Source organism: Ictidomys tridecemlineatus, chromosome 5 (genome assembly GCF_052094955.1).
Source record: "Ictidomys tridecemlineatus isolate mIctTri1 chromosome 5, mIctTri1.hap1, whole genome shotgun sequence".
In the NCBI taxonomy this organism is placed as follows: Eukaryota; Metazoa; Chordata; class Mammalia; order Rodentia; family Sciuridae; genus Ictidomys; species Ictidomys tridecemlineatus.
This window is the reverse complement of record NC_135481.1, coordinates 149,756,111-149,784,040: the sequence shown is the minus strand read 5'-3', so window position 1 is coordinate 149,784,040 and position 27,930 is coordinate 149,756,111. Positions and strand designations below refer to the sequence as shown.

Sequence of the window (27,930 nt, the reverse complement as noted above, 5' to 3'; positions counted from 1 at the left end):
TAAAAATATATAAGAAGAAGGAACCTAAGAAATTGATGCCACTATATTTCAGGATCACTGCTCCCAAATGGGCCTTCAACTCCCTTTCTCTAACCATAGGCTCAGAGGTCCTGCTGCTAATGCAACATAAACTCTGCCACAGTTGGATCTGGAATGTCTCACAAAGGGGCATGTGTTAAGGCTTGGTCCCTAGCATGGTATTTTGGGGAAACAGTAGAACCACTGAGAGGTGGGATCTACTAGGAAGTCGATGAGGCTGTGCCACTGAAGGGGATGGAGGACTCTTCTTTTTGCTCTTTTTTTCAATTACCAGCCATGAAGTGAATCAGCTTCAGCCACCACACACTCCCATTATCATATACTATGTCACCACATGCACAAAGCAACAGGGCCAACTGACCATAAATTGAAATCTCCAAAACTGTCAGCAAAAATAAACCTTTGCTATTTTATGGTGATCATCTCAGTTATTTTGTTATAGTAACAGAAAACGGACTAATATATTCTCCCAACAACAATAAAAAGGAATGAAGTACCGACGCATGCTACATGGACAAACCTTGAAAACATGCTGAGTAAAAGAAGCTAGATACAAAGGAACATATATTGTATGAGGACATTTATATGAGATGTTCAGAATGGAAAAATTTATAGACAGCAGATCATTTAGTGGTTGCCAGGACTAAGGAGTGCCAGCGATGCAGGTTAGATGACCACTAACTGATATGAGGTTCTTTATGGGGTCCTAAAAATGTTGGAGAGTTAGATAATGGTTAAAGTTTTGTGACTCTATGAATATACTAAAAACCACTGAAACATACACTTAATTTAAATGGGTACATTGTATGGTATATGAATTTTTTTATGTTAATAAAGTTGTTAAAAAACTAAGGGCTCTCCCATATGCTATCTTTTGGCACCTCAGTGTCCTTATTCTTGCAGCTAAATGCACTTTAAATACTTATTCTGTGTGTGCAAGTTTTATCATCTATATGCAAAAAGCCATATTATCTCTATACTCATACTTCACTTTTCTAGAAAGAATCTGACAGTAAATACCAACAGCTAAAATAAAAATTCTGATCCTTTGATTCAGAGATTATCTTTTGAAATCTATCAGAAGGAAATTAAAAACACAAAGTAATTGTGTGTGTGTGTGTGTGTGTGTGCGTGTGTGTGTAATATCATCCCTGTTACATGTATTTTACAACAACATAGATGTGGGGGATATCAATTGCTTTCTCTGACTACCAACCTCTCCCTTGAGAGTCACTATGTTGATGTAATATGACCACAGCCTCAGAGACAGACTGATCTAAGGATCAGGTGGCCAATCACAGGTCTTTCCCCAGAAATTTGAAATTGACAACATGAGATTCAACTTGGTTGCTCTCTTGAACTGAGATCTACCCCAGACCCAGTTTGCCAGTCTGCTACAGTTTACTGTTATCTAAGGAATGCTGGTAGGGTCTTGGTCCACCAGGACAGCTCTGAATCCTACCCCATAGTCACTTCACTAAAATTCCAATTTTCTTAGCTTTCACTGGCTCAGGGGCTGAAATCTCCCAGCACACACTGATTGTAAACAAGGCTAATCCCATGGGAATGCTGGTTGTGTCTACCTGTGCCAGCAGCTCTCTGTACATCTTTTTATTTAGTATGCACTAGTCACACTAAATAAGCAAAGTGCTGATTCTGCTATGGAAACAACTAGGATTTATGGCTGCCTGGAATTTCCTGTTACTTGTCTAGAACAATACATAGGTATAGCAATTGATATGGCCACCAACTGTTTTGGTTTGAATATGGTTTGTTCCCTCCCAGACTCATGTTGAAATTAACTGACATTGTGGTGGTGTTGGGAGATTGGGCCTTGAAGAAGTGACTGTGTCATAAGATATCTGCCCTCTGGAATGGATCAGTCTATTAATGGATTATTATGGGAGTTGCTTTATTATAAAAGCAAGCCCTCTTTGGCTAGTTTGCTCTGTCTTACCATGAAATGCCTTCTATGATGATATGACACAGAAAGTCCCCCTTTTCCAGATACTGGTGCCATGCTCTTGGATTTCCCACCTTCCAGAACCATGAGCTACTAGTAACCTCTACTCTATAAATTACTCAGTCTCAGATATTCTGCTATAGCAACAGAAAATGGATTAGGATACCACTTGTTGTGTTTTCTGCAGGGATAGGTATACAAAATTTACCCCTTTTCCAGAATATATTATACAATTTCACACGGAATTCTTACTCTCCTCTCACTGTATTGCAGATGGTCACACAGTGTGAGGGATCAAGCACTCTGGCACAGGGTCTGACACTGAGCCTTGACATTTCAGGGCTGTGCTCCAGTCTCTGTTCAGCTTCCTTCTATCCTAGCTCAGAGATGGCACCAATGCAAAAGTGTTCAGAAGTGCACTAAGTTGTCAAGATTAAGCTGGATCTCTACCCTCCTTGAGCCGGGCACCCTTTCTTGACAGCACCTAAATCTCTAAGGATAGAGGGGCATCCTCATGTACTTAGAATTCTGACACCTGGGCCACCAGCACTACAGTGAGGTGATGAAAGCACGTGTCCAGGTCCCTTAGGCCCTGGTTCTACTTCTCTTCTAACCTAGTTACCTAACAAGTTCTTCAGCATCTACATCTGAGTTTCCTCATCTGCAGAAAGGAGGTGACCACATCTACCTCACAGCAGGCATCCATCAATGTATTGCTAATTGTGCTGCCTCTATTAAAAAAAAAAAGTCAAATTTCTGCTGTGGACATAATAATTACAAGTTCTAAGACACAGCATCCACCCCAAAGCCCAGGACTTTATTCTTATACACACACACACACACACACACACACACACACACACTCTTTTCCTTATATGTACTACACTGGGAAGTATCTGTCAGACTGTATTCATCAGCATTCCATTACCATAACAAAATACTTGAGATAACTTTAAAGAAGGAGGGTTTATTTTGGCCCATGGTTTCAAAAGTTTCAGTCCATGGTCACTTAGCCTCATTGCTTTGGGGCTGTGGTGAGGCTGAACATCCTGGCGGGGAGCAAGCTGCTCACACCACCACAGCCAGGAAGTGAAAAAGAAAAAGGAAAAAATAAAATAAATAAAATAAAATAAATAAAACAGTGTCTCCCAAACCCTTCCAGGGTATAGCCTTAGTGACAAAACCTCCCACGAGGCTCCACCTCTGAAAGGCTCCACCACCTTCCAATAGGCACAAAGCCTTCAAAAGGCAGCCCTTTGGGAGATTTCCAGACTCAACTGTGTCCCACACAGTCCCACACAGTCCGCAGGCTCCTGGGACCTGTGAATAGGTCAGCAGTCTCTAACGCCTTCTCCTTCAACTCTTCTGACAGGGAGATGTTTCTTTTTTACAGCTTTATTGAGGTATATTACACAGGTCATAAAATCTACCCACTTAAAGGGTAAAGTTCAGTGGTTTTTATTATTGACAGGCCATCACAGAGAGGAAGGCAAAAAATCAATAAATAAATTCGCTCCCTTCTCTTTCGATCACATCCTCTATTCCCTACCACTTCCCTCGTCCTCATCTTTCCACCATGATTCTGTTTCCCTGGGTGCCCACTGAACGCAAGGCTACTCTTGGATTCCTGGGTGACACCTCGTGGTGATCAAAAAGGAAGAGAGGAAAAGGAGGGAGGAGGGGATGCAGCAGCCAGTGCAGCAGGGGTCACTTGCTATGGCATGACCCCCCACCCCACTGCACCTACCAGAAGAAGCAACTGGCGAGGCGACAGGCTGAGACCACATGTCTAACTGAAAACCAAAGGGACTAGGATAAAAATGAAGTCAAATAAATGAAAGGATTTTTGTAGACTTTTAAGGGATAGATGGCAAGTTCAGAGTTTATAAGCAAAAGCTTAAATTTTATTTTTAAGCTTTGCTGTATAACCTTTGTCCTAATCCTACAAATAGTCAAAATCCCACAAATAACCTCATGGAACTATCTAAACAATAAATAATTGATTGGGGACAAAAAACCAAATTCATACAAGTGATGGTAAACAACTTACTATCTAACCTAACTACGTATTTTTTTTTCATCTTGATTTCTAGTTTCTATTGGGTCCTAACATCTTAAGGAATACTAAGACACATTTTCTGTTCCTAGTTTATTTTCCATTGGTTTTATTTTCCAATCATGCCTTACCTTTTGTGTCTTCTCTGGATCTTAGTAGTGAAAAGAAAAAGCATATTTTAGAATAAATGTTTTTTAAAAAAACCCTCATGCGCCCCCCTGCCAAATCACCCTCATATTTGAGTTACTTGAGTAAAATACAAATTCAAAAGTATTTGAGGCAATATAACAATCAAATAGACATTGTAAAAGACATATATTTAAAATGATTAAAGACCCAGAGAAATAAAAATCCTGGCAAAAACAGCGTAAATAAAAAGTTTAGGAAAAGTTGATGGGAATATATTCAAATATGTCACAAATAAATATAAGAAATTATATGTATCTATTGAACTGGATAAAAATTTAAAAAGGGAAAAAATAAACCTCACAAAATACACAGAGACACATGTAGACACAGAAAGGTTAAGAGGGAAAGTGATGTATACTAGAAGATTTTAGATTCTGGGACTGGTGGACCAGGTAATTTAGTCTAGCCCTTCCTATGAACAGAACTGGAAAAAAAATATAAAGGGCGTTTTTCTTAAAGGCAAAAAAGAACCAACAAGATAGCAAAAATTAGCCATACCAGGTTCTAGAAAAACAGGCATCTGAGAGATTGAGCCAAACATGGGGCAGTTTTCCCCCTTAGCGGTGTCCTCTAATTCTGGAGAATGAGGTTGTAACACTGTGACTCCATCCAGGCTAAAGGGACTGATCACTGGAGTCTGAGGCCCACCAAAGTTGGGAAGCCTAGTGAATCCTCCTTTGGAATCCCAAAGAAGCAAAGAACCAGAAATTGGGAAGCCCTCAAGGCTGTCACATATTTCCAATCATCTTAGTCCTTGAGATTGAAGTGATGTGATCCCAGATTGCTACTGCTGCCAACTGCTTGGCATACACACAACCCATTCTGGAAAAAGAAAACTACATCATCCTAGATCTTCACTGATTTTCAAATGTTTGTATTTTCCTTCTACTTAATTAAAAATAATCAGACATATGAAAAGATAAAACTTTATGGGAAAAAGCTGAGAAACTGCAAGCAATAGCAACATACCCAGAAGTGTACTAGTACTAGTATATGAGACCAAAAGTGCAAAATAACTGTGTGTACTATATCCAACAAGATAAATGACAAGATTGATCTATTTGGCAGAGAACTGGAAACTATAAAGAAGAACCAATGAACATGAAAAGAGGTTAATCTCATTAGTGATTAGAAAATGCCTGCTAAAACTACAATGAGCTACTAGGATACTCCAACCATGATGGCTCAAATTAAAACACACACACACACACACACACACACACACACACACAAAGCACTGCTAAAGATATTGAGTAACAGGAACTCTGGGCACTGCTAATTTAAATTGTTTAAACCACTTTACAAAACTTAGTGTTACCTAATAAAACTGAACATATGCGCAACCAGTGCCATGGCAATTTTACAGCTAGGTTATACATCCAACATGACTCGTGCACCTGAACACCAAGAAAAATACACAAGAAAACTTCCAACAGCAAAATTTGAGTACTGAAAGGAAAACTGGATAATCCAGTAATAGATTTTAACACACTTGTTTCAGTAAATTGATCAAGTAGAGACAAGCAGAAAAACAACTGACAAGCCCAATCTAAAGAAAATATGCAGACCCAATTAATGAACCATTATTTCCAACTCCACTGACAACATTTAATAAAAAGGAAAAAAAAACTGAATTTATTGTGAAGTGATAAATATTTTAACAAAGATAAAATAATCATTTGTTCTGCAGACTACATATCTTACAGCAATGAAATAAGAAATCAAGGGCAAAAATTGTATCTCTCTTCTTGGAAATGTATAGGCACAGTGCTGAAAAATCACAAGTCTGAGAAGAAACCATAAAGGATATTAGGAAATATTTAAAACTTCAGTGAGAACCAAAGCACTATATTCTTAAATACATGGGACTCTGTTAAATCACTAGAGAGAAAATTTGAGTTTCACGAATATATAAGAAAAGCAAAAAAATCTGAAAATGAGTAATCTCAATATGTGACTCAAAATGAGAAAAAACCAGTATAGAGTATAATCAGATAGGGGCAGAAATTAATAAAATTAAAACAAACTCTTTTTTAAAAAAAAATCAACAAAACTAAAAGCTGATTTTAAAAAAGATTTTTAAAAATAGGACAATATCAGGAATGAAGAAAGAGTTTCACCTAAAGATGCACCCAACTTCATTTATTTTTTTTTTAAGAAGGGGTTGGGGATGTGGTTATGGGTCAGTGGTAGAATGTGAGCTTAGCATTTGTGAGGCCTTAAGTTCTATCTCTAGCACCAAAAAAAGAAAAAAAGAAGAAATAAAGAAAGAGTAAGTAGTCAGGCACAGTGGCCCATACCTGTAATCCCAGCAGCTTGGGAGGCTGAGGCAGAAAGATTGTGAGTTCAAAGCCAGCCTCAACAACAGTAAGGGGCTAAGCAACTCAGTGAGACCCTGTCTCTAAATAAAATACAAAACAGGGTTAGGGATGTGGCTCAGTGGTTGAGTGCTCCCAAGTTCAATCCCTGGTACCAAAAAAAAGAAAAGAAAAAAGAAAAAAAGAAAGAAAGAAAAAAAGAAGAGAAAAAAGAAAGAAAGAAAGAAAAAAGAAAGAAAGGAAAGAAGCAGTAAGTCTATGCAATGCAATTGAAATTTAGGGTAAAAATGGACAGTTTTAAAGGAAAAATGAAAAATGGACAGTTTTAAATGAAAAATGTAACCTCAAATTAAGTCAAGAAGAAACAAAACTTGAAGAAATTGAATCAGTAATTTATAATTTATTCCCTCAAGACAAACTAAAAACAAACAAAACGCTGGACACTAGCCCTGGATAATATTAGTGGTAAGTTAGATCAAACATTCAAGATGCATATCTCTATTTACACAACCTTCTAGAGAACAAAAAACGAAGAAAGTATTCTCAACTGATAGAATGAAACTAGGAAAAACAAAAGAAATCAAATCAAACAAGTACAATATGAACATCTTCCTAACACAGTTGTACAAATTTCAAAAAAAAATTAGAGAACTCAATTTTGCAAAGTCTTAAACAGCAATAGGGTCAAGTTCAACTTATCCAAATAACATAAAAACAGTTATCATGCTAGAAAATCTATCAAGATGATTGTCATTCAGGAAACTTGACAGATTAAAGGAGAGAGAGAATGCATTATCATCTCAATAGGTAGAAATAACACAATTTAAAATTCAGCACTTACTCATGATACAAACTCTTAGCAACTTATATCAGAAGCTTAATAAAGGCTATCTACAAAAACATAAAGCAACTATCATACTTAATGATGACATGAAAACTATCCTTTTATAATCTGATCTAAGATAAGGGTGCCCACTCACTGCCTGTACCCATCACTGTACAGAGCATCAACATGGAAATGAGACAGAGGATGGACATAAGAACTGGAAAAGGAGACACGGATCTATCACACATGCAAAGAACAGGAAAGTGCTTGGAACAACCATAGAAATCTATAAATTATTGGTATTAAAATGAAAGGCTGCTGGTTATAACATAAAAATAGAATAGTCCATGACACATCTATCTATTTAGCACAGTTAGAAAATGAAAATACAAATATAAGCCATTGACAATAACCAAAAACTACCCAACAAATCTAATTAGTCATGTAAGATAAAACATTATTGAAAGTAATTTTAGAAGAATGGTAATGTGCTCTGACTGCATATAAACAAGAGTTCAAATTATAAGATACTAATTCTCCCCCTTCTAATTATATGTATTAATTGTAATTCCAAGGTTCCATGTTAAGGTTGTGGATGTGTGTAAAATCTGCCAGGAAAATCAATGGGCCAAGCAACTGACACAACATTAAAGAACACCCAAGGTAATGTGGGAAGGCACTTGCCCTACCAGTTTTCAGAATTTGCTATTAAACTATAGTAACTAAGACAATGTGGTTTCTACCAAACAGACCAGTGGGAAAGAGAAACAGATCCACATGCATAAGGAAACCTGATATTCAATAGGTAAGGTATTATATATATCAGTATGGAAAAGATTAAACTTTCAAATATAGAGCCAAAATAGCTGATAATCCATGTTGAAAATAACCAATCTCTTTCTCACCATACTCAGAAACTCGATTTTAAAATTAAAGATCTACATGGGAAAACCAACACTTCAAATCTAAAAATGTGTGTGTGTGTGTGTGTGTGTGTGTGTGAACATGAACATCTTTATTATGAACATCTTTATTACCCAGAGGAAAAAAAAGCATTTTTAAAAAGATATTAAAAGAGCAAAACTCATAGCTCAGGGGTATAGTACTTGCTTATCATGCAAGAGGCCCTGGGTTTAAATCTCTGCACTGCAAAAAAAAAAAAAAAAAGAGAGAGAGAGAGAGAGAGAGAGAGCAAAAATCAGACAAGACTGATAATATGACTACATTAAAGTTAAGAGCAACAAGCAGAAAGTGAAAGATAAGCCACAAACAAGAACACATTTGCATGCATATTGCCATCAAATGATTAATAACTAGTACAAAGTACTCCCATAAATCAATGATCAATCTTGTCTTTCAATAACTTCACTATTTTTAAAAGTGTGAAGGTCTTCAATTTTGCTTCCATTTTGAAAAATGAACATCTAGCCTCTCTGAGAGTATTCTTTACCTTATTGTCATTCCAACGCAGAAGGCTACAACTGATTGGAATAAGAACTATCAAAAACAATTTAAAATTAATAATTGATAACTTTTATAATTATGAAAATATGATAATTATACAAATGTTGTAAAGATAGTAAAATATATATTTGAATATTCAAAAATTAAAACATTAAGATGAAAAATAAACATAAAAATAAGAATCATTAATAATGCCTCATATGCGCACATAATGCTTATTAATATTGCAGAATTTTTTTCAACACCTTCTTTCCATTAATGAACACATTCACTTCTATGCATGACACATTGAGTCCGAGGCAAAGGTGGCTCAATCCAGCAGCAGTATCCATCAATCAGTAGAAGATGCAAACTAACACTTAGGAAAGAGGTTAAGTCTGGGAGTGTCTGTGGAGGTCACATTTGTTGACTTGGGAATTGCTATTGCAGGAAGAGACTGTGGAAGGAACATTAAGAGTGAGAATTAAAAATTGGGATAAGTCATGTTAAGATGTTGGAGGAAAGAACTCTTGAAAAAAAGAGAAGGTGGGAGGAGAACTGGGCTACTGTGGAAAAATTTCAAGAAGAGGGTATTAATCAACTGCCACATCCTGCACAGAATGAGTGCTAAGAAAAGGCCAGCACATTTTAGCAGTCAAGACGGCTGTGCTGAAAATGTCAGATTACAGGAATGCAAAGAAAACAGATAAGGGAGGTAGAGATGCCTGGGTGTAGATCATGCAGTCAACGAATCCGGCAAGAAAAAAAAGTGACAAATCAATAGGAAGTTTTCATCAAGATAAGAGAGATTCAGGAGAGAAGTCCCAAATATTGAAAGACTGAAGATACTAGAGAAAATAAAATAAAGACTCAAAGCCCTGCCAGCAGAAAGGGAGGAGGGACTTGTGAAAAGAGAATAAGACTTGTCAAGAGAAAAGAGCCAGTATGACAAAAGAGATTCTTTTCTTTCTTTGACTTTTTTCTTTCTTGTGGCATTGGAGATGGAACCCAGGGTCTTGCACAGGCTAGGTAAGCATTCTATCACTGATCCACATCCTAAGCCCACAGAAGAGATACTTCAAGTTAATGAGATCAGGAGGACTCTCAGGGTAAGTAAACTCAGAATTCAGTACCCAGATATGTCAAAAAGCAACTTAAACCAAGAAGTATCCACATTAACCTTACTAGAACAGAAAAAAAAAAAAAAATCTATGTCTTTGCTTCAGTTACCCATGGCATGAGAACCAAGACTAATACATCAACGATTTTATAAGAATTGATGGTAAAGGAAAGAATTTTAATTGGTTAACCACTGACAAGTTCCTGTTTCCTTAAAAGCAGCAAAATATTAATTTATTTTAATTTTGAATTTTGGATGTCAGTGTGCATCCACAGTAGACAGTCAATAAATACTGCTAGCGTTATATGCAATGAACGTTTCTGTGCTACATAGTCAACAGCATAATTGCTAGTTTAAGATACAGAATTAAAAGCAAAACCAATTCAAGGTGAAAGAACCCAACCCAGATCTTCCTACATGTCTGTGACTAAATCAGGAATACAGTGACTCATAGCACTTTATGTAAGTTATATTGAGGTTGCTTCCCTGGAACAGAGAAGTTGGGCTGACCTGTCCCTGTGATCTTCCCCAACCTTTCCACATCCAAACCTCACACTTCTCTTTGGGCCTATCAAAACTCAGCCCCACCTTGAGTGACGCCAAGTCAAACAGGCACAGACATCTTTGTGTCATGAACCCAACAAACTGGAGAAACAAGAATGCTTACTGATCTCCATAACTATTGCTTAAAAGGGGATCTAAAATTTATAAGTAATAAAAACAATTACCTTCTAAGCATATGCACAACTAAAGCTTACAATTGCAATATGTAGAACTTCTAAAGTGGCTTTTGACTTCAAATACAAACATACATTAGAGGCAAAAGCTAACTATGAACTTTGTTATAAAGCCGTGTATAAAGCCGTGTATGAAGAGTTGATGTGACTTGAGAAAGTAAAGCTTGCAAAGATTTTTACTGAATGTAGATTTCAAAATGTTAAAACAACTTTAGTTTCCAAAATAGCTGTTAATTTCCTGTAATGTTAAGTAAATTAGTAAGTTAAGTGTGTGGAAGTCTCTGAGGTAATAGCAAAGCAATGCTATCAGAGGGAAACTGAGGTTTTTTTGTTTTGTTTTGTTTTGGTTTTTTTGTACTCTCTTGGAACTATTTGGAGAATGACTGTCAGGAGTGAAGTCACAAAGAAATGCCTACACTCACAGTATTCCACATTCCACAGATGTTTCTGCTCCTTGCTCTAATGAACCCTTCTCTCTTTGTTTTCACATCCTCCAGTAACACTGTAGATCTCCTAGGTCATTTAACATTTTGAATTTACCTCTAATTAGTTCAAACTGCCACCACAAATCATCTCTTTTTTGTGCCTCAAAATTTCCTTATTCTCAAATTTCTTCTTAAACTCCAAACTTAAAATTCTTTACATTTACCTTTTCAATATTTTTCAAGTTCAGCCAGCAGCACCAGATCCTTCCATCCATTTTCCTTCTCCCTCTTCTGGTCCAGTGATCCATAAAGATTCTCTAAGCCTCTATCTTTCTGTAATTATTGTCAGGCGTTTCAAAAAAAAAAAAAAAAAAAAAAAAAAAAAAAAAAAACCCTTGCATCTCCCTGAGGTAGTGGTGGATTTAGAAGGGTCTCTGCATAGCACTAAACTAATCATGACCAATGAGGAATTTCTAAAAACTCTAATGCCTGCTGAGCTACACATTGTCATTCAAATGGCTACAAATTCCCAACATTTCCAGTCGAATAGGTTAAAAGAGGCTCTTAAAAAGTAAACAGCAGCAACAAGAATATATTGAATTATGTAATTTTCCAAATGCCAGAAAATGAGTGACTGCAAGTCACCAAGATAAAAGGAAATAACTCAAAGTCTACAATTGGAGGTAAAGGAAAAATAGTGAAATATTTTAAAAGCTAGTTTGTGATTTTCATTCTCTAGTTGCCATAAGTCAAAATTTAATACGCAATAGAGAATGGAGAAACAAAGTTAATAAATATGATGGCTCATGTTATATCAAAACATGAAAATGAATATCAAATGTGATTTTAAAAAGATTGAAAATCATGTTTGCAGTACATCACTAGTTTTAAATAATGAACTTTGACCAACTGAAAAAAATCAACAAGAAAAAAGCTTGACTTCTTTCTGAAAGCACTAAAGACTTCAAAGAAGGGTGGCTGCACTTTCATTTCCACTCCCCAAAATATAACAGAGCCACTTCAGCCCTTCCACTACAGTCCTCCAATTATGGAAGTCCTGTGCATGTAAATCACCTTCAAACAAGCACAGGGTACGTCAAATTCCCACTCAGCCCTACACAGCTAAATAACAGCTGCTTCCAGCAATTCAAACAACAAAAATAACTTCAAATTGGAAAAGTTTTTTCCGCTTTCATTTTCACATTAAAGTTCATCCATCATGAACTTCAGTAGAGTTTTGACGAGTGGGAAGTAACTTAATGGTCTGGAGAAGGCAGCCAAGCGGCACCCGCTAGAAAGCCCTGCCCCCCTGTGGCCGGCTGCGCTGCTAGTGCAGCCCATCAGCCTGCCCTGGGACCAAAATTATCACGTGCAGCGCTCACCTCTGGCTGCTGAGAGATTTAGAATAAAGTCTCCTCCGCGGAAATACACCTATCCCAGACCTAGTGGCTGGGACTAAAGGAACACACAACTGGAGGGTATGGTTAAGCAGCTGGTGTCTGCACTAGTCTCACATGGCTGCAGGAAGCAGGGGCATTCAAGGTCTGAGATGACTCTGAGGCCCCATTTAAGTGACATCTTTCCTATTCACAACTATTTTGTGACCTTGTAGTTCATATTAAAGGTCACGGCTGACTTTCTGTGGTACTTGAGGGCATAAGAGGCATCTAGGCACCCTGGGCTTTTGGTACTATCTCTGTCAGCTTCCTACTCTGAGGTCCTGGACCTCCTCTCCCTCCTGCAGCTGCCCAGGGTCTCTCTTGGAATGTTTCAATCCTCTCTGGTTCACATCCCAAGTAGTTTCCAATCCAGAGTCTATAGGCACTGAATCCTATTCATCAACACCAAGTCCCAAGCCTATACTCTGTCCCCCACCCCTCAGGGTAGGCTCTCAGTTCTCTGTGGATGATGGCTGGCTGCAACGCTGGTGAATCACAAGAGAAAACAGGAAAAATGCCATCCCGGATATACACGAGCTTTAGTCTGTGTTCTCCTCACATCCATGTGTGGCAACCTAATCCCCAAGGTGATGATATTAGGAGGTGCGGCCTTCATGAGGCAATTGGTCGCAAAAGTAGAGATCTCACAAATGAGATTGGTGCTTTTACAGAAGAGGTTCAAGGGGGCTTACCTGCCCCATCCACTGAGGAACAGTGAGATGTCTGTGAAAAATGAACCCCCAACCAGACACCAACTCTGCCAGTACCTTGATTTTGGCTTCCAAAACTGTGAGAAATAAACATCTTGGTTATAACCACTCAATTTATGGCATTTTGTTTTAGCAGCCTAAAAGGATGAAGACACCAAACATTTGAATAACAACCTTTGGAAACTGAGTTTGGCCCAAGCCCATTAGTAACTTTCAGAGAGGGACTTCGAGAACAAACATGCGGCCCCAAAGATATTCCGGGGAGGACTGGGTGGGTCTTATGGCAGCTTGCAAGTCAGTCTCTGGGGAATGAGCCTTCCTAGCACCTATGGAGTCATTACTGAAGAAAACTTGACTCTAACATTTCATTTTCCCTCTGGCCACAGGAAAGAAAATGACTCCTTCCTTCCCAGTGTGTCTTCTCAGGCCCATTTTGAGCCAACACAAAGAACCAGGGTTGTCCATGAATGCGGGCTTTGCTCCTCCCCACCAGATAGAAAACAACGTATTTTGAAACTTCCATTTTTCATTCTAATGCTCAGAAGTCACATAATAATCAGGTGAGCTAAACTGTTTTCATTTGCATTAGTGGGAACAGAGTGATATGTTTCAAAGACAACTACAACCTATTTTCTACATGTACTTGAAATTGTATGTGTGTGAAAATAGACAAACGTAATACATTATTTCCTTTGTTCCTCAGGCACGATTTATTCTGTCCAATAACAAATGTGGAGATTAAATGATTTTGTTCACTGATCAAAGAATAATGAAATAATATAAGATCATCTCTGGAAAGGTGAAACAGATCCATATTACATAAAAACAAATTATTTCCATAAATTAACTCGTGAGTTAACTCGTTCAACACACACACATACACACACACACACACACACACACATACATCCTTTTCTTTCTAAATTTTCCAACCTTCTTCAGTCTGCCCGATGCCCCACTGCCCTCAGTCAGTGTCACCAATCACCTCCAAATGTCCCCAACCTGCACCACATGCACTGCCAACAACCCTAAGCACAGCACACAGAGGGGCACTCCTTTCATAAACTGAGGGGAGGACAGCTGCAACATCAGAAATGTAAGAAAACTAAGAATTATATGACATCATCTCTGCAGAGTTTGAAGCTGCAATGGCTCTTTCAATTCCGTGGCTAGGAGAAAAATGACATTATCCCTCCTGTCGAGAAAAAAAAAAAAAGAGGAATGACCTCCTCTGACCACTGGCAGGTCCATGTTGCCTTTGCCCTCCCCCAAATGTTTGAGGCTACAGTCTCTGATCACTTGCTCCCTTCTGGAAACTCCCCTCCTCAGCTTCTTCAACATCTATGCATGAATTTCCCTCCTGATTTCTCCACGCCTGACTGCCCCTGCTCTGGTGATGTTTCCTGGCTCTGCATTAGCAATCCATGTTCACAAAACAAAACTGGCAACAGAATCCTTCTCCCCACCTCGCCCTTCTGTAAAAACAGAAAAAGCAGAGCTACTCTGGCTGGAGAGGAGGATGAGGCGCGAGGCCCCGTCCATCCCTCTACATCACCCACTGTCACCTGAGGCATCTCTGCAGAGCTCCGTGGTTCATAACCAAGGGCAGGGAGTTCTCGGCTCCAGCTCCATTTCCCCTCCTCTGCTCTCTCCAACCCCCGGAACAATTCCCCATTTCTGTCACAACAAAGTTGTATGTGCTCTTCTGGATCCAGTTTAAGGGCTATCTCCTCTGTGGTGCTTCCTGTTCTGAGCAGCTTTGAGCACTCTGTTATCCTCGGAGGTATCCTGTGCTGCCTCCACATGAGCACTGTTCATTTACACCTCTGCCTGCTCTACTTGATTTTGACCATGTTAAAGGTTGACAGGTTCATGATGGTGGTGGTGGTAGTAGTGTATGTGTGTGTGTGTGAGAGAGAAAGAAAAAGACAGACAGACAGAGAGACAATGGGAGGAGAGTCCTAGGTGAACCTAAAATGAAGCTTGGACATGTTCTGGTTATGAGGGAGATGTCTTGATCTGCTTGTAGAGTCTGTGAGGCAGGCAGTCAAATGGAGAAATGGGAGAGGAAAGGTGGCTGTTGGTCTCCAGCCCAGTCAACAAGAACCAAATCTAAGCCTTAGAAAGGGAGAAATTCTGGCAAAATCCAGTATTAATCAGATTTCTGTCACTGTGACAAAATACCTGAGATAATCAACTTAAAAAGATAAAGGTTTAGCCAGGCACAATGGCACATGCCTGTAATCCCAGTGACCAGCTGAAGCAGGAGGACTGCAAGTTCAAGGTCAGTGTCAACAGTTTAGAAGACCTTGTCTCAAAATTAAAAATTGAAAAGGGCTAGGAATTTGGTAAAGTGCTCCTGGGTTCAAACCCCAGTATGGGGGGTCGGGGACAGGGGTAGTTTGGGCTCACAGTTTCAAAGATTTCGTTGCACAGTTGTTTGGCCTATGGTGGCCCAATGCATTATGGCCAGAACATGTAGTGAAGGAGGCCTGCTCACCTCACAGAGCTGGGAAGTAAAAAGGGAGAGAGGAAGGGGCTGGGGCCTCAAGATGCCCTTCAAGGACACACCCCCCAGTGACCAACCTTGCTCCCACCTCCTAATCCTTTCACCACTTCTCACTTGCCACATGTGGGCCTTTGGGGACATTCAAGATTCAAACTATAGCATTCAGGAATTGCTTTCATGAGAGACTTTATGAAACACAAGTTAAGGCAAAATGCTAAAGGCCTCATTCTCTTCTTTGAAATAATAATTTCTCTATTCATTTCATTAAGTCCTAAATTTCTAAAAAGGCTTGTATTTTCTATTCAGAAAATTCTGCCTAAAAATGAATAAAATCCTGCCTAAAATCAGAGCCAACAAGCTCCCAAACTAGCAGTTACTAGTAAAAAGAAACTTTAAAGAGACAAGAAATGCTGGCACAGGTTCATGAAACAAAATTCTGAGATGCAAAATCAATCCAGGAAGACTATTAGACGAATATGGAGGTTGGCCTTATTCATAAGAATGGAGAACTTGTAGCCATTTTACTTAGGACCATTTCAAAAAACCAAGAGTCCTTGCAAGGCTGCCTGTCTGTAAGAGTTCCTTAGAAATATCTGGACATTCACAGTTTAATGAAGAAGGTAACCATTAAGGCAAAAATCTCCTACTAATTGGTTGTCAACTGGCAGACTGCATTCAGGCCGGCCCCTGGAATTCCTAGTTATATAAATAGCTGGATTTCTTGTTCTGCAGAAAAGCTTTAAATCTCTCTGACTCCTCTCACTTTGGAAAATTAATGAGGGCGATAATCCCAGTAGATTCCTCTCCTCTCCAGCAATGCACACCCCCTGCCCTCCAGAGGGTTAAGAGCAGACCAAAGCAGGCTCTGGTGTCACATCCAGTTTGCAGATGCAGGACCAGCAAGGTACACTGGACTCTCACTTGGTGAATTGGGACTATGGAGGGCAAGCCCATGGGACCAGGGACCTCTAGGGAGAGGACCTATTTATGATCACTTGTGAGACTCTCCTTACAAGTTGCTTTTCTTTTCTTTTTAAAAAAGTGAATACTATGGGGCTGGGGTAGAGTGCTTGCCTCGCATGCACAAGGCCCTGGGTTCAATCTCCAGCACCACACACACACACTTTTGTACTTTGTGTGTACAAAAAAGAATACTCTGTTGGCCAATCAACAATTCTTTTTTTTTTTTTTATAAAGAGAGAGAGAGAGAGAGAATTTTTTTAATATTACTTTTTAGTTATTGGCAGACACAACATCTTTGTTTGTATGTGGTGCTGAGTATCGAACCTGGGCCGCACGCATGCCAGGCAAGCGCGCTACCGCTTGAGCCACATCCTCAGCCCTAATCAACAATTCTTAATAGCCATATGGATATAATGCTTTGCTATACACTAAGGATGTAAAAAAAAAAACAAAACTGTCCTGGTCCCTGTCCTGATAGAGCTAACTTTCTCATGGAGAAGACAGGCAGCAGAATAAGTCCTAACAAGTAAGATCACTGTGAGCTGTGCTAAGACACTAGTGAAATCCAGACCAGTAGCCCACCAGGCTGTTGTCTAAACTGCAGAAGACGTCAGTTGGGGATTTTACGTGACAGAGAGACAGACAAGACAGTACGCGCAAGTGAGCAAGATTACACAGGCATTCTCCCTTGACATAAGAGATAAGTGATATGGCTTTCTGATATGAATTTACAATCCAATTCGTGAATTTAGTTAACCCTTCTCGAGTTATTCTACAATTATGGAAAATCCTGTGACTACTTTGCAAGTCAGAGTTTGGACTGTTTTTATTTTTTTATTTTTTCCCTATACATTAAAAACAAAAAACTAAACAAAATTAAAGTTGCTACCATGTAAGCTAGGAAGTTAAAGGAAATATTGTATAAGTAAAACAAAAAAAAGAAATTATTAGAAAACAGATAGTGGATCTTTTAATATCACAATTTTGACTTAGGAGTCCTCATTGGAGTCTAGGGCTTAGTGGCTAAAAACTTAATGAGAAATACTGGTGTGATCTTGGAATATCTCCCCACAAAAATTCATCAATTATCAAGTGGAAAAATGGTGAATTAAACATGTCGAAGTCTGGCAGACACAACATGACCAGGCTAGCAAGGCAAACGTCACAATGGCGGGATGGCTTCCCTCTGTGCTCACGGTGAGGCACTCAGAGCACAGCATCATTTCAGTTTTCAGTGGTATTTCTGCCAATAATGTATGACCTGAATCCGGTCATGAAGAAACACTTGGATGGAACTAAGTTGAAGATTCTTTAAAACTGTCAAGGACACGAAGGACAGGGAGAAACTCATTGCCGTTTCCATTTTCAGCATCCTGCACAGTCTAGCCACTAGCAAGGCCATTTATTCACTTAATCACATCTCTTCACTCATTCAAAAAATACTGAGTGAGCTCTACAAAGCCCTTAACATTATGCCATATATTATACAAAAAAAAAAAAAACAAAAAAAAAACGTAGTTTTGTGACATAATCTGTGCTTGAAATTGGGGAGGAAATATATACATATAAATTATACCGTAAGAGATCTTGCAAGGTGGTATGGTAAAATAGATTTCCTGGAACGAGGGAAAAATTAGGGAACACAAGTTTTCATAGAGTTAACTGAAAACACAATTTCAGGTATGAAAACCCTTTTTGCATTTTAAATCTGGCTGCATTTCCCCCCTAAAATGTATTACACATTGCTGCCTTCTTCATCTGAACACAATTCAGTTTATGCAAATTTTAGTTGTGTACATCTAAATAATACAATAAAGAATAGTAACAGGGCTGGGATTGTGGCTCAGCGGTAGAGCGGCAGAGTGCTTGCCTAGCACAGGCGGGACCTGGGTTCGATCCTCAGCACCACATAAAAATAAAGGGTTAGGGTTGTGTCCATCTACACCAAAAAGTAAAATTTTTTTTAAAGGATAGTAACAAAGCTTTGCTTTACAAACAAACCTGAAACTATGCAAATGCTCCAGATTAAGAGCAAGCATCAAACCAGGCATTGTGGCACCTATCTGTAATCCCAGCAGCTCCAGAGGCTGAGGCAGGAGGATTGCAAGTTCAAAGCCAGCCTTAGCAACTTAGTGAGGCCCTAAGCAACTTAGTGAGACCCTGTCTCTAAATAAAAAATAAAAAGGGCTGGGGACATAGCTCAGTAGTTAACTACCCCTGGGTTCAATCAGTGATACCTGCACCTCACCTCCCCCCAAAATATGAATATACATCAAGAATTTCATAATTTCTTTTCTTTTCTTTCTCTTTCTTTCTTTTTGGTACTGGGGATTGAACCTATGGACTACTGAATGTGAGGCAGACACTCTACCAACTGAGCTATATCCACAGCCATGGACTGGGGATATAGCTCAGTTGATAGAGTGCTTACCTAGCATGCATAAGGCCCTGGGTTCAAGTCCCCAGCACCACACACACACACACACACACACAAAAAAAAAAAAAATTCCCCAGTCCAAGAATTACATAATTTCAAACTGGCAGCCAGAGTATACTACAACTTGAGTCTGTACTACTAACCATAGAAAGACAGTTCATCTGGAAAACGAAATAAGCCCCCAAACTTTGTAAGCTTCAGGGGAAAATCCATCTCACAATTGTATAAATTTCAAAGTGCAGGGGCCTCAGAAATACATCTGTTTCATAAACAACTATATTTTAACCTACTTATGATATAGCTTTTACTGTAGCATTTCCTGGCCAGTACAGGTATGAATTCCTGACCACTGGAGTACATAAGTAGAGTACATCCCACAAGTTACCTACAAAGTATACATTTCTTCTTTCCTTACTAACAGAAAGTGATTTTTATCCTTAGGAGCCTGTGCTACCAAAACTCCCAATTTTTTAATACTTGCTTGACATGACAACATGTCATGTTCTTGCCAAGGAGATATAGGAAGATATCCCTGGGGAGGGCATCTTCTCTAAACTAAAAGGACAGAGCTAGTGAACTAGGAGAAAGTGTCTTGTGCCCCTTGACCCCCTTCATCTTGCTAAAAATACAAGATGCTATCTTGAGATGAAAGAAATGAGGACTGAGGCTGACAGCATGAGAAGGAAGGGTAGAGAAAGCTGGGTCTCTAAGAAATGCCACGGCAGCTGCACCAGAGCTGGACTGCTACCTCATCCTCCTTGCTAGATAGGAAAAACTCCCATTCCTATACTTTAAATGACTCTCATTCCATCAGCCAGAAGTAATGATACCTGAAAAGTATTTATTTGCTCCCACCAAAGTCTTCTTTGACTGTACTTTTGATATTCTTAGAGCTATAATTTATGGATCCTCAGACTTTGGTCAAAGGACCCAGTTAAGCAAATCAATGTAGTCTTTGCATTCACCAGGCCACAGATTGGCCCAATCATAAGAAATGGTAAGTAAGAAAGAGTTTGAGGAGGCTTCCCATGCTGTGAGAGACAGCCACAGAAAGAGACACTGGTTCTTCTCTACTTATCTGTGTTTATGTGAGGCCTGGAACTGCTGTACCCACTGTTACAAACCTTCCAGTGAAATCCATGCAGAGAGGAGTGTAGATGCATCCACCACCTCCATCCCCAAACCCACATCCATCACCTCCACCTCCAACTCCACATTCACCACGTCCATCCCTACCATCACTTTACCACCTCCACTTCCACCTCTAATATTGACACTTCTGCCTCCTCAGTCACCACCTTTCCTACCATCTCCATCTCTTCCATCTCCATGTCTACTACCTATAGCACCTCCACCTTCACCTCCCCTACCTCTACCTCCACGTGTAGCATCTCTACTTCTACCTCTACCACCTCCACCTTCACCCCCTCCACCTTCACCCCCTCACTCTAACTCTACATCCACAACCTCCATCTCCACATTCACCACTTCCACCACCTCCACCTCCACCTCCACCACCTCCCCCACTTCTCTACCCCCACTCCTACCACATGCACTGTTTCCCACCATCTCTACCTCCACCACCCATCACCACCACTACTATTCCACCACCACCATCTACTATCCTCTACCACCATCACTTCACCTCTGCCACCTTTTAATCTCCACTAATCACCTCCACCTCTACCTTCACCACTGCCACCACTAGGACTCTACCACCTTTATCACCTGCATTACCATCTCCATCAACATCGCCACATCCACCATTACCACCTCCTCAATCAACACCCCCACCTCTTCTATTTCTACCACCACTTATGCCACCTCCATGACCACCAACGCCTTCACCACCAACACCTTCACCATCTCCCCCTTATTTCTTAGTGTATATGTATGTTCCCTATAAAATAAGTCAATAGATAAAGTAAGCTGGTTACATTTTACATATCTCCAACATATGTCCAATGAGTTATATTATCTTACATATCCTCTTACTTCTCAAGCCCAACTATATTAATATTTAATGGTCTCTAAATTTTTTTCTGCTTAGCTGTCACAGCTAATAAAGTGATCAGTCAAGAAAATGTCAACTAACATATATCTCATGAGCATAAAATTTGTCGTGCATGGTATCTGTGTGAATATAAAAGAACTACTCCCTTCCCTGAGTAGCTGAAATATATGACACATCAGGGAAGAACACAGGCACTAAGAACTGAGGGCACAGTGTGGGGATCTGCTGGTGTCCTTGGGGTAACACCTACCCTGAGAGAGGATATAAAGAGAGTGGAAAGTTGCCCACGTCACTGGAGCTCAGGATGCGAGAAGCAGCTGTATGCCCAGAGGAGAAGGGGCCCACAGTGCTCGTGCTTTTCCTTCCTAGCTCTCCTACTGGTGAGGTGGGAGCTAGTGATTTCAGTGAGAGGGAGACAGACAGAAGAGGCCAGCCCCTCCCACAGAACTGGGAGGCTGGACACACAGGCCTTCAGCATCCCTTCACAGGCTTTCCTACATCATTTTCTTGCTTTTAATGCCCAGCTCCTTATTCACCAACCAGGAACCTAAGTCAGGTGAAGAAGTGTGTGTTGAAGTGAAGAGGCAACTGAGTTTTAAAACAGCCCTCTAGATCCCACAGATCTTACAACTGGAGGCCTTGGAGGTAGAGGGAGATGGAGAAATTTTTCATCATTGATAACTTCATAGACTTACATACGTTTTCTATTAGCCTTCATGGAGATTCCTCTTTGTCAGGAGAAAGAAGTATCTTTTCAAATATGAAAATCCACTGATCACCATAAAAACTAGAGAGCTATTATTCAGGCAGCAGCAAATTACGACTTATTAGGCCAAAAAGTATACTCAAAGTAACACTCCAAGTAATTTCTTATCATCCATCCTCCCCTCTTATGACAAATAGTGCTCTAAAGTTTTGAAGTATGTATCCTTTTTGCCAAATATATTTAAAATATATTTTTTTTAGTTGTAGTTGGACCCAATACCTTTATTTTATTTAGTTATTTTTATGTGGTGCTGAGGATCAAACCCAGTGCTTTGCACGTGCTGGGTAAGCACTTTACTGCTGAGCCAAAAGCCCGGCCCTGCCTCCCCCCACCCCCCAAAAAAAGCTTCTTAATCATGACTGAATCCTTCTTTCACATAAGGTTAAGGAATATCCCCATAAACTGTTACTGGATCATCATTTTTACTTATTGTGCATAAAACTTTATGTAGTATCTGTCTTCAAAGACAAGCAGTAATGGAGGCTTATACACATAAAGAAATAAATTGCTTACGTTTATATTCTAGAGTTCAAATAGAATGAACTTAACTCAGCTGACTTCATTCCCCCAGTTTAGGGAGGAAATTTGATTAGGAAAAGCTGTAAAATTTCAAGCAATCTATTAAATTTTTAAATTATCCCTTAAAATTCTTTAACTACACACTTAGAATCCAAGGAAGGGAGGGGACAGATGTAAAAATGTAACCTGATCACTCTATCAACAGGTAATGACACCAGAGTCAGAGGAAGTAGCTGAAAATGTAAACATCACTAACTACATCTAAAGACAAAGGATCCCATTTCTTCTTCAGATTGATTGTCAATATAGTCATCTCCAAATCATATCTGATGAGTTTTGATTCTAGGACTCTATGGACACCAATGTCTGTGATGTTCACACCCCTTATATAAAATGACACACTATTTGCCTTTAACCTATGTATATCCTCCCATATCCTCCTCAATATTTTAAATCATCTCTAGAAGCCTTATAACACCTAAGGCAATGTAAATGATTATTGTGCTCCATTGTTTAAGGACTAATAACAAGAAAAAAAGTCATATACAAGTTCAGGGCAGACAGGAGCTGGGCGCAGTGGCACATGCCTGTAATCCCAGCAGCTCAGGAGGCCGAGGTAGGAGGATTCTGAGTTCAAAGCCAGCCTCAGCATAAGCGAGGCACTAGGCAACAACGCAGTGAGATCTTGTCTCCAAATAAAGTACAAAATAGGGCTGGGGGTGTGTGGCTCAGTGGTCAAGAGCCTCTGAGTTCAATCCCCAGTACAAAAAAAAAAAAAAAAAAAAAAAAAAAAACCTCACAAATAGAGAATTGTATATCACTTTTCCACCTCAGAGATAAAAGAACCTATCACTTGACTTCTATAGCATTTTGCCCACCAAAAAGAAAAGCTTGGGTCTTTTAGGCAAAACACATCTACAGAAATAGACTGGTCCAGTTCAGAACTTGCCTAAGAAAATTTTGCCAAGTATCTCCGGACACTGTCTCAAGGAGCCAGGGAGACTGGAGAGATGCCCGTCTCCCTCAGTGAACTAGGATACCAATCAATTATGCGGTAGGGTTTACAAAATGAACTAGAATGCCCATCCCATTTAATCCCCACAGAGAAAGCTGAAACAATTGCTTCTACCCAGGAGTGAAATGGCATCAATTTGATGCCTGGGACCAAAGCCAACAGTCTCAGCTGGAACCTGAGGGTTCTCGGCCAGAAACTGGGACCTTGAAACTATTGCAAGTGGATCTCTTGCTCCCACTTGCTATGCCTTTCCAAAGGCAAGAAAAGTTGTTTTTAATATTGGAAAATTTAGGAAAGTTAAAAGTAAAATAAAAATGTGTTATCCTGTTGGTGACACAGATTTGATATGTACCGTTGAGAGGAGATTATGAACTGTCTGTCCATTTTAAGGATCTCTATTTAGTTCAACAGTCATAGGAAAACATGCATTAAATAAGTATTTTTTAATTGTAAGAATAGTGTATACAAATGACAAAATTTTCAGTCTTTTTTCAATGAGATGAACATTTACAAAGAGATCTATAGTGCCTAAGCTATTTCCTAATGGGAACAAAGATTACTCCTATATAATTGAAAGCCATTTCAGATCCTTTACCAAGTACCTTCTCTTTAGACTGTTGTGACTTAGGTTTTAAAACTTGGTTTTCCATAATTATATTTACAAAGTTAATTACATTAGAGAGCCAATTCTTTTTGATTTTTTTGTGATGCTGGATATAAACCAATGGCCTAGTACTTGCTAGGTTAATGCTCTGTCACTGAGCTCTATTCCCAAACACCTTTCACCTCCCATAAAACCCTTGTGTAATCCATGTTTCTTCTCAAAAATACAAAAGCACAGCACTTCCTTCTTTAAAAAAAAGATAGAATTTTAAAATATAGGGAAAAATCATCTTTTTAGTCCCACACCAAGATGTTATATTCCCCTAAGTATCTTAGATATTTTAGTGCTGCCATAAACTTTGGTAGGAAGTGGGAGTAGTCAAGCTTTTAAGCTCCTCTTTTATTAATATTTTTTATTGTTTGGAAAATAATTTTATAGCTTTTCTAAAAATGGAATATACTCATTGTAAAAATGTCTAACGGTCTACAAGTGTTGAAAGGGTAAAGTAAATTGCTGCTCCACCATTACTGTGAAAACCTAAGAAAATGAATTCAAGTAGTGAAAAACTTGAGTTTTGCAATAATTAGATTTCGTTAGTATATTCCCCTTAATGAAAGAGAAATAGAGTACCACATGCCAAAGTCCCCAGCCTTCTGATCCACCCTTCAGAAGTAGAAAACCAAAATAGAAAGCAACAACATAGTCCATAAAGACAACTGCACATACCACCACACAAGAACCACAGACCATGCCTGCAATCCACCTTCTGTGAACTTATCCTCTTTTTTTAACCTCAATGACAAATGCCTTTCCTTCATGCTAAGACTTTACTTTTGAGATAACACCCCAAAATAAAGAATATCAAAAAGAAAAAAAAAATGAATTCTGTAGATGGTAAATCCACTGGATAGTGCTATTTTTTTTTCTTGCTTAGACTTTAGCCAGATAAAGTGTCTTATGGAACAAGGCAAAGAATAAATTACCAATCACTTTTAAGCATATTGATGATAATAAAAAGATAACTTCTGATCATTTAAATATTCATTTCTATTTGTGGGAAACTGGAGGCAACCTTACACAAAGTACAGTTGAATATCCCTTTTAGAGCACCAACATGTTGCCACACATGGCAAATTCCATATTTGCCCTCACATAACAGGTTGTAGTCAAAGCACAGGTACCTAAAAATACTGTACACATTTACCTTCAATCTATGTATATAAAGTGTAAATGAAATACAAATGACCTAAGATCTAACATATCTCATTATGGAGATGTAAAAATGACAAAATTCAAAATCCAAAACATGCCTGTTCCCAGACATTTCTTCGTCATATTCTAGACAAATTTTAACTTCTTCTCCAACTACAATGATTCTGGTTAAGCAAATAAATGTATTTTATAGCATGTCATATTAATTACCTGATTATGTATCAGTAATGATAATATCAAACATCAGAGAAAAGAACCTGATAAAATTTCAATTTCCATTTTTATATTCTTTTGATTTTTTTTTTTTGGTACCAGAGATTGAACCCAGGGCACTTAACCATGGAGCCACATCCCCAGCCCTTTTTTATATTTTATTAGAGACAGGGTCTCACTGAGTTGCTTAGGGCCTCACTAAGTTGCTGAGGCTGGCTTTGAACTCCTGTTCCTCCTGCCTCAGACGTCTGAGTTATGAGGATTATAGGTGTGTACCACCTCGCCTGGCCTCCATTTTTATATTTTAAAATGTAATTCAAATTTGTTTCTCAGTGAATTTATTGCTTTACTTTTGAGAAACAATTCACCTGATTGTATGTTTTCTAATAGTCACTTTCACTATTAGGTTGACTTAGCAAAAACTGACTCCTTTTCTCAGTTATTGGGTAAGTGTTTTCCTATAGATCACATTTCATTTTCTTATGTCTTGTATCATAAAAATGTTCAAGAACACTTTAAAGCAAAATAATTGAATACAATTATTTTAGTAAAAATAATTGCTAAAAAGAATAAATCTTAACAAATGAAAAACGAGCATTCACATTTACTGAGCTTTTGTTTTTATCAATTATAGGTAAGAGATGCAAATGTCATATTCTCAAAAGCAGATAGGATTTAGTTTCATATACTAAAGATAGCAATTTAGTATCATTTTTTGAAACAACACTTGTCAGTGGTACTTTTATAATTCAGAATTTTTCAGAACTCAAAAGGCAAAAATGCACACATTCTCCTAAAGATCCTAAATATCCACTAATCTGCCAACGAACACTGATACATAAATCTGAATAAAACTTTTTTCAAAGCAGAGAGCATTCTAGTATGTACTTCAGGGCATTACAGTGTATCTTTTAGTAGAGAGGAACCTGACAGTGTTAGTGTTCTTTTAGAAACATGAATTGATTTATTACCATACACCCATAGGAAAAACATGTCACATGGCCTGGAACAAAAACATGACTGTTAGAGTTAATCACTTAGAACAGAGAGAAAGTGCAATCATTAACTGAATTGGGATCCATCCTAATAATTTTTGGCATAACTACTTTCAAGTACTACCAGAAAGCTGAGTGTTTGGAGTTAATCAGATACTTAAGTCTCTGTTCATATTAACATGAATTTGTGATATTCAAAGAAATTTACATGGATAGTTTACTCAATTCAACGTGTTCTCATAGAATTCAGGAAAAATTTCTTTATCTTCATCTTTCCAACAGAATCTTTGTTATGAACCATTTATTATAAATATATCCTGTGCATGCCAGTTAAGAAAACATTCTGGTTGGTAACCTGTTAGTTAAACCATTTTTTAGTTAAAAAAAAATGCTGACCACCAAATGAGACTATTATATTTTTAGGAAAAAAATCAAAAGTTTTGCATTCCTTAAAAAATGAGAAGAGTATCAACCAGTCCACTTACAGTGAGTTCACAGAAATCGAAGCTATCAAGACTTTTGCTTCTGTGCAGTCTCCCTTTAATTCGTCTTAAAGAAGGTTTTCCTTGGCTGACACTAGAAGTAGCACCATTGGGATTTTCAGAGGATGGAGTAACCCTGGAAGAAGGGGAAAAATTGCTTAGAAAGGCAGATTTACACGTGAGCCTATTTCTAAAATTAGTGGTAAGCATTATTTACTTGAGGATAGCTTTGGAAATGTCACACACACTCCTTTTTTTAACCAAAAAACCAAGAGCCACCAAATATTCTATCGGATACTCTTTCTAAATATTTCTTAGCAGCTGGTAGTGTAGGAATCTTTCTGAAAGAGTTCAAATATTCCAACATTAAAATTCACTAAAAGTCAACTCTGCCACCATCAAAGAAGCAATTACAACTAGACTGAGGTTTCCTAGGTAACTCACAGGCATTGGCTTCCCTTGGGGGAGTGGTCTAACCAGCAGCACTCAGTCTGGTACACCCAGTAGAAGTCAGCTGTCACTGGAGAGATCGACAGATACTGTTCAGCATGCTTTTGTTAAGCATGAAAATAACTCCTCCAGATTTAAACATGACAGTCAATAATTCAGCATGATTTTGGAATAAAAAAACACAGATAAGAAGAAATAGCAAATAATCTAAGCTATCTATGGAGTGTACACTGGGATACATGTTCATACATAAAAACACACACTCAGAACTGACACATGCTCTCTTATTGCTGCGTCACTACTGGGTGGCAGCATTAGAACAAACTAGTTAGAGAGAAGATGCTCTGGGCACCTGCAAGGAAACTGTTCTGTCAATTATTTTCTTAGAGATGACAAAATGTATAAAGCAATGGGAATGATTTCTAAATACGGTTTATGAAAGTCAATTTCTTCATATAGTAATGGAATTTCCTATTCATAATGCAG

The 27,930-nt window shown here is 38.6% G+C and overlaps 1 protein-coding gene across 8 annotated transcripts in view; it reads right to left on the bottom strand.

Annotated features, from left to right (window-relative positions):
* The window catches only part of Tjp1 (tight junction protein 1), a 331,764-nt gene that overhangs the window by 188,704 nt on the left and 115,130 nt on the right, over positions 1 to 27,930 (bottom strand). For all 8 annotated transcript variants that reach the window (XM_078051275.1, XM_040276148.2, XM_078051276.1 and 5 more), the window contains one exon: positions 26,998 to 27,130. In XM_078051275.1, the coding sequence (XP_077907401.1) occupies positions 26,998 to 27,130 (133 nt within the window). The remainder of the gene's footprint in view (positions 1 to 26,997; positions 27,131 to 27,930) is intronic.